The 12,411-nt window shown below is 39.6% G+C and overlaps 1 protein-coding gene across 1 annotated transcript; it reads left to right on the top strand.

Moving 5' to 3' along the window:
- Positions 1 to 2,784: 2,784 nt before the first annotated feature.
- Positions 2,785 to 10,304, top strand: LOC118768644. Its single transcript, XM_036515491.1, has 2 exons — positions 2,785 to 3,545; positions 10,274 to 10,304. Exons 1-2 carry the CDS (start codon positions 2,888 to 2,890, stop codon positions 10,282 to 10,284), a joined length of 669 nt encoding a protein of 222 aa, XP_036371384.1. The 5' UTR covers positions 2,785 to 2,887; the 3' UTR covers positions 10,285 to 10,304.
- Positions 10,305 to 12,411: the final 2,107 nt, after the last annotated feature.

The raw sequence follows: 12,411 nt of genomic DNA, 5'->3' as shown, positions 1-12,411 counted from the left end.
AGAATCCGAAAATTTTGAGAGAAAGGAATTACGAAAAGAAATACCAAAGGGAAAATTTCCGCCAAATAGCCTGGATTATACGCAAAGAGGAAGAAAAAATGACAGCATGTGATCGAAGAAATCCTCAATTATATTCTTAATTTTTCTTCCTTTTTCCGTTCCGACTTCATCGTCTTTTATTTGCAATACGAAACAGTTTCCAGTTTCCAGTTTCCGCTTCCTCCTCCTACTTACAAACTCACATATTCGCAGATATAAACACGTATATTCGCAGATATATATACACTTATATATACGTGTACGTTTGCATACACACTTATATATACGTGTACGTTTTCAGGCGTGCTTTTGTCCTTCTCGTTTAAATTTACCTTTAAGCAACCTCATCAAGCTTTATCTGTGAAAGATCTTTAGCACAAAACAGTTGTACCAACTTCTCTTATAAGAATCAATCTTCAGATTGAAGGTGTTATACAAAATATAATATATATATATATATATATATAGCTTGTATATAAGCTATATATATATAGCCTATATATAAGCTATATATATATATATTTATATATATATACATATATATACACACATATATATATAGCTTATATACACATACATACATAGAGGGAGAGAAAGAGGGTGAGGGTGAGAAAACAAGTAATATTTATCACTCCTACTATTTAAACCTTTATCATTATCTCTCCTGCCGCTGTTTTTTTTTTTGGAAGGTTTCTCTCTTTCTCTCCCCTTCTCTCTTTGTCTTTCTCCATAGCATATATACACATATAAACATATTTATGTATTAAAAGACGCACACATACATGCATATCTATATTTTTATGTACACATCGACATAGAAAAACGTACAAAAATTGCTCGACATATTACACAGCGTTATTGAAACGACTTTTTCAAGCACAAATGAACTGACAATTCTTTGAAAAGAATAATTAAATATATACACAAGCAATTACTGATATATTCCAAACATTTTCTATATACCTATATCGATCTATCTCTATACACGCGCATTTAAATCTATCAATATCATCTTGTCAAGATGCCCCAGGACAGCGCAAAAGTGGCCCTACATTATACGGGCCAACCTGAGGTTGCTGTAGATGAGGACAAGCAGAAAGTTATATTAAAATATCCAACCAAAAAGGGTTATACCCCTCCCATCTCTCCGATTCAGATATCCGGAAGAGGGGAACATGTGTATGAGGATTCACGGGTTCGCGTCAGTACTCCCGAGAATATGACATTGTCAGTTTACGAGGATCCCGACGGTGCAACCAGATGTGCGATTAGCCCGGAAGGGGCCAGAGGAGCTCAAGGTGAAATAACCGTTTCCATTGCGGAGGAGAAGGAAAAGCCCCGTAAAGTAGAAACAACGAAACTTATCATAGACCCTTGTTGTCACCACATACACGGTACCACCGCTAAGTTACAACTGAGCCCGAAGGCCAATTTGTGCCAAAAGTGCGGAAGACCTAAAGCAGAGACGTATCCATTTGCGGAACAGACTGATACTAAGGCTGTAGTAACCGACTTCATTTGTGAACATTGTCTTAGACATGGCCATATAGTAATAGACAGTGGAAAGATCCGTTCGCGTACGCCAGATTCAAAGTCAAGCCGTTCTCAAACGCCAGAATCAAGATCAGGCCGTGGGCGTACCCCAGAACGAAGGACAGGACGCGCGCGTACTCCAGAATCAAGAAAAGGCCGCACCCGTACGCCAGATTCAAGATCAGGCCGTGCGCGTACCCCTGAAGCAAGATCAGGGCGCAAGCGTACGCCAGACTCAGAGTCAAGACGTCCGCGTACGCCAGAAACGAAGTTAGTCAAGAAAACATGTTGCTGTGGCAAAGTAATATATGAAAACGTACCGATTACTACAAAAGAAATTACTAAAGATGTAGAATCCCAGGTAGAGGAAGCGGACTTCTTGTGTAAAGCGTGTGAGGCCCTTCGATGCTACCGTCGAATTGATGAGGTGGAAATAGAAGATGAGCCGGAAGTTCTTCCTGCACCTGACAAGTTTGAAGAACATCCCTGCCATCACCCTAAACACCATGTGACATGCATTTATAGTCCTCCTCCTCCTCCTCCTCCTCCTCCTCCTCCTCCCCCAGCCCCTCCATCTGAAAAGACTGAACACGAGCACCCCTGCATTCACTGTAAACTCCCTGTTAAATGCCATTATGATCCGACTAGATGGCCCAATCAGGAAGAGATAGAGGCAGCTCCGCCGGTATGCAGTGCAAGTAAATGCAAGTACAAGGCGATGAAGGAGAGGAAAGAACAGAGTTCGAAATCCGACTCCTTCACTTCGCTTCTCTACGAAGATATTAACTTTCCTGAAACTATATTCAGACGATGCAAAAGGTGCTGTAACACTTTCTCTTTTCGACCGACTAACAAAATGAGATGTGAATTGGAAATGCCCACGTTGTGCGATGAATGCTGTGGAAAACCACCACTACCACCTGCACACTGCCACCATGTGCCGCATTATCATCACCCCGTTATGCATCATCATCATCACGAACTTCCTCCTCCTCCTCCTCTACCACCTGCTCCTCCTGAGCATCACCATCATTTGGAGCATCATCATCACCTTGATGCTCATCATCACCATGATCCTCATCATCACCATGATGATCACCATCACCATGATGATCATCATCACCATGAGGATCATCATCACCACCATGATCCTCATCATCATCATCATCTTGATCCTCCTCATATTATTGATCATCACGATCATCACCACCATGACTACCATCACCATGATTGCAAAAAACCAGTTGTCTGCGGACACTGTCGAGCTGCAAATCAAGCCGATACAAATTTATCAGCGGCGCAGGATTTCTCTAAGATGACTGATGCGATTGGAAGGAAGACTTATACCTTTGAAACCCCATTAGGAGGAGACAAAAAAAACGCGTCTGTTATGGGAAATGTTTGTGTTGACCTAGCACTCTGTTGGGATCCTACTTGCAAACCGAAAGGGAAGCAAAATAAAGAATTGTTTGGAGGTAGCATAGCCCAAAGAGGACCTTTCCCTCTTGATTTTGATTTAAACGTTGATATTCCACCACTTCCTTTCGTCAAACTTGATCACGTATTTGATGACGATTCTGTTTGTGAAACATGTGTGTATAGCGAAAGTACAGACACGGCCAATTTCAAGGGTGAAGAAAAACTGGAAGCACCGTACAGACATTTATATAGCTATCCCCAATCAAATGCTGACGAACCGCAATCAAATGCCGATGAAGACAGCGTAATAATAAGGGAAACAGAAGATGCCGCAACAGAGACAAAAGAAGCGAGATTGGTAGACACTTCAACGTCACCCGACTACATGGAGGAGGAAGAAGAAGAACCGATCATAGAGGTAGACGTTCCAACTGACGAGAAAGCTCTGCAGGTTGATATTGAGGAGGAAGAAAGGAAAGCCAAAGAACTGATAAACAATGCAAAGCCCAAAAAATCTCCCTTAAAAAAAATCCTGTGCTGTGGATCAAAAAAAGGTAAGTGTCACCGTTAAATATGTTATAGTCACTATTGGTTTATTTCTTAATAACCACTGTCTAGTATGTACTCGGCGAGCTGGCAGAAACGCTAGCACGCCGGGCGAAATGCTTAGTGGTATTTCGTCTGTCGTTACGTTGTGGGTTCAAATTCCGCCGAGGTCGACTTTGCCTTTCATCCTTTCGGGGTCGATAAATTAAGTACCAGTTACACACTGGGTCGATGTAATCGACTTAATACCTATGTCTGTCCTTGTTTGTCCCCTCTATGTTTAGCCCCTTGTGGGTAATAAAGAAATAGGTATATTCCTGAATTTCTTCTGACCGAGCAGTCCAATAGCTTTCAATCTGTCCAGAGTTACCGCTCTTCGGTATTTCCCATTCTGGAGGTTAAAGAGCCCGGAACGTTTCCTCAAGGAATCTGGTACAGTGCAACAATTGGTAGATATGGTGTTGTTATGCCTGTTACAATGGGAGAGTTTTTTCTTCTCCACGTTATTTGCAGAAGTTTTGTTCCACTTCACTGATTTGTTCTCTAAAACCGTAAAAAAGTTTGTTTTTTTATACTAGTCGCTTTAGCTTCTAAAATAGTTAAAATGAATCTTTCTCTGTGTACCATTTAAATCTTATCAGTGAAATACTTCACAAATAGAAATCGACACACACATCCACACGCACACATACGTGTATAAAATATATATAATACGTATATATATATATATATATATATATATATATATATATATATGTGTGTGTGTGTGTGTGTGTATGTATTTGTAGATATATATATTGTAGATGTATGTATATATATATATAACATATATGTATATATACATATATTAAAATATAGAAACGTGTGTGTGCGTATTTGTAGATATATGCATATATATATGTGTGTGTGTGTGTATATACATATATATATATATATAATATATATATTAAATATATATATATATATGTGTGCGTGTTTGTAGTTATATGTATGTGTATATATATAATTTTAAATATCATTGTAGTATCATATTCCAGCCAAATAAAGCACCGTGAAGGTAGAATTATAAATAAGAAATAGTTATTTCCAGCACACATTGATGCTTTGCTGTACCACAGTTTCTTATACATATATATATATTATATATATATATATATATATAATATATTACGGAGATGTACTTGCATAGTAAGTAATTTGATCTGAGATCGTGTGCTGAAACGAAAACAATTGCAGCGTGGAAGGTGTTTGTAAGCCATTTAAGAAACACACAAAAGCCGTTCGGTTCACTTCAACATTTAAGTTTAATTTGTCAAAATATTTTCGTCGCTAAAAACCCGCGACCTGTTCACTGACAAAAATCCGTGACAAAAATCCGATGCAGCACGGATTTTTGTCAGTGAACATGTCGCGGATTTTAGCGACGAAATATTTTGACAAATTAAACTTAAATGTTGAAGTGAATCGAACGGCATTTGTGTGTTCTTAAATGGCTTATAAACACCTTCCACGCTGCAATTGTTATATATATATATATATCTATATATATATATGTAGTATTATATATATATATTATATATATAATATATATATTATAATATATATATGGGTGTGTATATCTACACAAACGCACGCACATATATATATATATATATGTACATACATAAACACACGCACGGAAATATATATATATATGTACCATTTTATGTTATACATTAATTATATAAATATACATACATATATATACATACATAAATTCAGCAGGACCCAAGGCAACCAGTGATTAGGTATATGCAAACGTCGATTTACTCAGAACACACTTCAATTCAGAAATTATGATATATGACAAACTTCCCAGATCCCCGGTCGAACCGTCCAACCTATGCTAGCATGGAGAACGGACGTTAAACGATGATGATGATGATGATGATGATGATGATGATATTTAACGAAATTGTACTTCGCCTATGCCTTAAAATTGTTTTGCGCTGATAGCCCAGAATTTCTTCCGAACAGCAAAGTGCAGTAAAGGACAGCAAAGTGCAGTAAAGACAGCAAAGTGCAGTAAAGGACAGCAAAGTGCAGTAAATGCATTAAATGTTGTTGAATGTTTTCTTTATATTTAGAGCTACGGGTTTAAATCTTCCCAGAGTTACGTTTCCTTGGTATTTCCCATTGACGAAGGCCAATGAGCTAGTAACGCTGCGTGTAGGAATCCGGTAGTGTGCAAAACTGGGCAGATATGGTGTTTTCTATCTATTAACATGAGAGAGAATTTTTTCCCTGCGATAGCAACGGTGAATTTGGCTTTGGGTGTTCAAATATCTCACAGATATATCCTGCAGTTCGTCCTTTCGTGATGCTGAAATTCGACCTTTCGTGGGGTGGGGGAACGCCAAAAGAGGTATAAATTTAGCACCGGAGTCGATTTAATCAACTAGGCCTCCACCCAAACGCATTTCACCCCTTGTGCTTATAACAGAAAGATCAGGGCACCCCCGTACACCCGAACGAACGACACGACGCGCGCGAACACCAGAATGAAGAAAAGGTTGCTCACGTACGCGCGCGCGCACGTGTGAGAGTGTGCGTGCGCATGTGTATTGGCGCATGCGTGGTAAGTTTGGTAAGAAGCTTGCTTTCTAGCCATATGATTACAGGTTCAGTCCCACTGCATGACACCATGGGCAAGTGTCTTCTTCTATAACCTAGGGCCAACCAAAAGCCTTCTGAGTGGAATTGGTAGACAGAAACTGAATGAAGCTCATCGTATATTTATTTATATATATATATACTAGCAATATCGCCCGGCGTTGCTCGGGTTTCTAAGGGAAATAACTATATAAGCATTTTTAGAGAGTTATAGCCAAAAAATAGCAAAAAAAAATGCATTTAAAATGGAAAAAACTCATCGTAGACGCGCGCTAATACCCAGAAGGGCTCGTTATGAATCACGACTATAAGATACCCGCTTTTGGTTACACTGCACCGCAAAATGTGGGAGTAGTTAGGAATCTAAATCGTAAGAGACAGACACACAACTTGACTTGACTTTTATATATAAAGATATATGTGTGTGTGTGTGTGTGTGTGTCCGTAATCTAGTCTTCGGAAAATAAAAACCAATCGAATAAGTATCAGGCTTAACAAAAGTAAGTACTAGTGTCGATGTATTCAGCTAAATGATATATATATAATATATGTATATATATATTAAATATATATATATATATATATATAATACTCTTATTTATTTATTGCCCACAATGGGGCTAAACATAGAGGGGACAAAGAAGGACAGAAAAAGGGATTAAGTTGATTACATCGACCCCAGTGCGTAACTGGTACTTAATTTATCGACCCCGAAAGAACGAAAGGCAAAGCCGACCTCGGCAGGATTTGAACTCAGAACGTAACGGCAGACGAAATACTTATTTCTTTACTACCCACAAGGGGGTAAACACAGATAAGACAAACAAGGACAGACAAACGGATTAAGTCGATTATATCGATCCCCGAAGGATGAAACGCAAAGTCGACCTCGGCGGAATTTGAACTCAGAACGCAACGGTGGACGAAATACCGCTAAGCATTTCGCCCGGCATGCTAACGTAGAAGCCAGCTCGCCGCCTTTATATATATATATATATGCATATTCTAACCTAAAATAACACGCCATAGTATTGTACTTGAGAGAGGAAACCGATATTATGTAGAACTAATTAGTTTCTATTTCTAGCATACAATGCAACTGTGTAGCGTTTTCCACATGGACCCGTCATTCCTGTTGAATGCTGCCTTTGTTGTAGAGACCCAGGTAATGTCTAAGACAAATGAACGAAGGTACTCCACCCATAGCAAGGCCATCTGACTGTTGTTATGTGGAGCTTCGTTGAATTCTGTACATATATAGGTGAATATATTTGAAGAATTTACGCTGCTGTTTGTCATATGACAGACAAATATTACGCGTTCTTTTCGTTGACGCACGATTGCTCTGAATTACGTTGAGGGAAGCTTCTCTTCATTAGAAATAAATTGTAGACTGAGATTTCCGTACAGTATTGACCGCGTCAACTGCATCGGCACTTGGAGCTTTCTAACCAAAGGATCCCTCACAAGTGCTGAGCTCCCACTAAAGAGAAGCTAGAGCAGATGCCACATATTGCCCTCCTCTCTGAAATCGCAAATACTCAACGTCAGCAGAAGCTAATTCTCACAGCGGCAACTTGCCCAACCTTGTTATAAGAAACATCTTACTTAAGTGACACTCTGCACAGGTTATGTCATGGCAGAGGTAGAAGCTGTCACGGATAGCTTCGTAGCATTTTCATTGAGTGATGAAGCAGTAAGTCAACCAATCAAACGAGATGTGATATATGTATAGATTTAGCGGAAAATTTCCATAAAATTATTAAGGAACTGTACGTTGTAAACAACGTTATCCAAAGTTGACAGTATGTTTCCCTTTTCTTTAAAAATAAAAGTAAAGAATTGTGATATGCAACGGTGCATTTTCAAAGGAATTCTTAATTCTTAATGGAGTAACCCACTCAAATATTTTGGGCATTTCTCGTTGATTGATGGGTGACGGTTAATAAAGTCACAGGAAAAAAGTCATAGTAATAAAGTCAAAATTAATTTATAGGATCAGGACAAACCCTGTGACTTTATTACTGTGACATTTTTTTTACCTGTGACTTCTTCTTGCAGTGTGGAAGGTGTTTATAAGCCATTTAAGAAACACGCAAAAACCGTTAGATTTACTTCAACATTTAAATTTAATTTGCCAAAATATTTTCGTCGCTTTGAAACCGCGACCTGTCCACTGACAACATTCCGTGCTGCATCTAATTTGGCAAATTAAATTTAAATGTTGATGTGAATCTAACGGATTTTGTGTGTTTCCTAAATGGCTTATAAACACCTTCCACACTGCAATTGTTTCCGTTCCTGCACACGATTTCAGATCAGGTCACTTGCTATGCAAGTACATCTCCGTAAATATTTTTACTTGGATTCGGTTAATGACAAAAGCAATACTCTCACAGGCTCTATTGCCGATATAAATATATCAAGAAATAACCAAATACTCTGTAGATGACAAAATTCTGCAATGACAGCAACTTAGAATGTAAATGTGGGCTAAAAAAAAAATAACAATTCTTTCTACTACAAGCAAAATGCTTGAAATAATAAGGGTGGGGGTCTAGTGGATTACATCTACACCAGTGCTCAGCCAGTGTTCAACCAATCTTATTGACCTCGGAAGGGTATAAGGCAAATTTGATCCCGGTGGAATTTGAACGTAGAAGCTAAAACCTCAAGAAATGTCATTTATTGTGTGCGGCGTTCTAACGATTTTGTCAGAACATCGTCCTAATCATGGAAACATACGTAGGAATATTAGAAGCAGACTTTTGTCAGCCCTCAAATACATTGCAACAAGGGGTTTCAATTATAGACAGTCGATTAGTGTGGACTGGGTTTCAAAAGGAGAAAAGATGCCCCAGGTTTTGTATATATATGTGTATAAATATATAATGCGTATATATATATATATATATATATATATATATAATATAAATAATCAAATACAATACACGCACACACACACACACATATGTGTGTAAAGGCTATATCGTTGTCTCACCTGTCGGAGGCGACAGGTGAGAATTCTGCAATGTCTTGCTAAAGAAGCTGCACATATGATTTGTTTACACTGTTTGTGCTCCCCAGCACATACATACATATACAAACATTAAGGGTTATTGTTTTTCAGATTATACATGCAATCTGTTTCATATTAAACCAAAGAATTTCTCAATGCTTTTTAGAAGCGTACATGTTTATTAAACTTCTGCATAGAAACGGCTGAAAAAGCTTGTGTAAATTGTATATACATATAGATGTATATTTGTATGTCTGTTCCTTCTCGAGTCACGCCTGGCTCATAAGGGCCGGTTTCCCTGTTTCCTTGGCGTATAGGTTCCCCACCTTGAGGGGACGCCGGTCCGTCGCAGATGAGCTGCAAAATGCAGGAGGAAAAAGTGAGAGAAAGTTGTGGCGAAAGAGTCAGCAGAAGTTTCGCCATTACCTTCTGCCGGAGCCGCGTTGAGCTTAGGTGTTTCGCGCATAAACACACACATTGCCCGGTCTGAGGTTCGAACCCGCGATCCCTCGACCGCGAGTCCGCTGCTGTAACCACTAAGCGTATAAATCTCTCTCTATATAAACGGCAGTTTGTCTGTGCGTGTTTCTGTGTGTCTGTTTGGTTGTACCCTCACCCTGACCACGGCTTTCAACCGATTCTGATGAAACTTGACACACACATAGCCCAATGTCATAATTCAAAACTAACGCAGCGAAAATTTTGAAAAGTTCCCCCAGTTCTGAAAATGATCGATAAATTCGACATGGGGTCGAGAATCAGAAACACAAACCACAGACTGTCTAGGGGACGCAACTCGACCTTTTTAACTCTCAAAAAAAAATTTACCATAATTTTTTTCCCCATTTTTTTGCTATTTTTTGGGCTATAACTCTCTAAAAATGCTTTATAGTTATTTCCCTTACAAACCCGAGCAACGCCGGGCGATACTGCTAGTCATACATAAAACATCTTTGTGTGTCTATATTATAGTTCAGAACTTGCTTGTTATTGTCATTCTTGTCAACTTATATTTTTTAACCCTTTTCGCAAAGATTTATTTTTCTGTTCTTTCTTTAATTTTAGGAGGCAAATAACTGATACATACATTACAAATGATAAAATAAAAACAAGATGAAGATACAAAGGAAGCAAACATTTCATTTTAATAAACATTTAGCCAAGTTGTTCGTGTTTATGTTGTAATTTCTTACTGATTTATATAGCCATCAATAAAATATCTTTTGCATATGTCAGTCATTGGACTGCAGCCACGCTGGGAACATTAGCATTGTCTTGAAGGATTTAAGTCGAACAAAGCCGGTTACTTATTCTATCTTACTTACTTACTTACTTACTTACTTGTGGCGACATTCACCCTGGGCGGGTTGAGTCGGCTTCTTCTACTCATGGAAGAAGTTTCGTGGGAATATGTGGATTTCACAAGCGGTCCCCAACAATCCCGAATGTAGAGACATCCTGTTTGCCGCAGATTGTCAGCAGACGCAGGGACAGAACGACAGAGGAGCCGCCGGTTGCCGAAGCAGACACTCCGAGGATTTTCACCAGTGCCCCGTCTGCCAGGTTGTGGCCCTAATACCACTCGGTGTCAGACCAATCCGCCTTGGGTGGCCCTACCAGGAACCCTACCCGTTGCCAGCGTCCCCACCACAGTGAGGAGGTGATGGACTTTGGGGACTTATATCGTACTCTTTTGGCCGAATCTCTAAGTAATGGGGATGTAAACAGACCAAAACCGGTTGTCAAACTTCCATGTCAAACTGTGGAACGTGCATCACTTGTAACGAAGTTTGCCAGTGGCACATGCAAATTCTCTATACCGAAGAAAACGGCAGCGACTACAGAGTTATGCACAGTGTCGCTGCAATCGGAGCCGTGAGAAAACTGGGGAAAATATTTTGCAAGATATATTTATCTTCGGTTCTAATAGTTCTTGTAATCTATGGCTCAGAATCGCTAAATTATTTTCTCAACGGCAAAAAGAAAAAACAGCAAAAAATGTACAAAGGTTTGATTTAAAAGTATAAAGAGTAAGGAGCCGGAAAAATACCTATCTCTTTACTACCCACAAGGGGCTAAACACAGAGGGGACAAACAAGGACAGACATAGGTATTAAGTCGATTACATCGACCCCAGTGCGTTACTGGTACTTAATTTATCGACCCCGAAAGGATGAAAGGCAAAGTCGACCTCGGAGGAATTTGAACTCACAACGTAACGACAGACGACGAAACCTATCTCTTTATACCCACAAGGGGCTAAACACAGAGGGGACAAACAAGGACAGACATAGGTATTAAGTCGATTACATCGACCCCAGTGCGTTACTGGTACTAATTTATCGACCCCGAAAGGATGAAAGGCAAAGTCGACCTCGGCGGAATTTGAACTCAGAACGTAACGACAGACGAAATACCTATCTCTTTACTACCCACAAGGGGCTAAACACAGAGGGGACAAACAAGGACAGACATAGGTATTAAGTCGATTACATCGACCCCAGTGCGTAACTGGTACTTAATTTATCGACCCCGAAAGGATGAAAAGCAAAGTCGACCTCGGCGGAATTTGAACTCACAACGTAACGCAGACGAAATACCGCTAAGCATTTCGCCCGGCGTGCTAACGTTTCTGCCAGCTCGCCGGAAAAGTACCGCAAGGTACGTGCGTGCAAGGAACCTTGTGAATAGACAGAAAAAAAAGAAAACAAAGGTACCAGCGGTAGATCAGGGCTTGTGGGGTCGGAACGTGGCCTGATCGTCGCTTCATTTGTTTTTGTATTGTTAATTCCATTCGATTTTTATATGTTGTATTTAAATTTTTAAAGTCACATTATATGTAAAATCATATCGCTTCACTGATCCCATCAGTTGTTCTGTCCATTTTTATGTTTGGCCCCGGCAGGCAATAAAGAAATTGGTATTCCGTACCATGGCACCCGAAAAATCTGCCACAGCTGTTCGACGAACGGGAACATGAAACACTGAGTAACAGCATTGTGAAAATTTTGCAGCTATAATAAAGTACACAGTGGAGGTGCGTGGCTTAGTGGTTAGGGTGTCAGCATCATGATCGTAAAATTGTGGTTTCGATTCCTGGACCGGGCGACACGTTGTGTTCTTGAGCAAAACACTTCATTTCACGTTGCTCCACTACACTCAGCTGGCAAAAATGAGTAACGCTGCGATGGACTGGCGTCCTG

This window comes from Octopus sinensis, unplaced genomic scaffold, assembly GCF_006345805.1.
Source record: "Octopus sinensis unplaced genomic scaffold, ASM634580v1 Contig00162, whole genome shotgun sequence".
NCBI classification, from domain to species: Eukaryota; Metazoa; Mollusca; class Cephalopoda; order Octopoda; family Octopodidae; genus Octopus; species Octopus sinensis.
The sequence above is the reverse complement of the archived record's forward strand: the minus strand, read 5'-3'. Positions and strand labels throughout refer to the sequence as shown.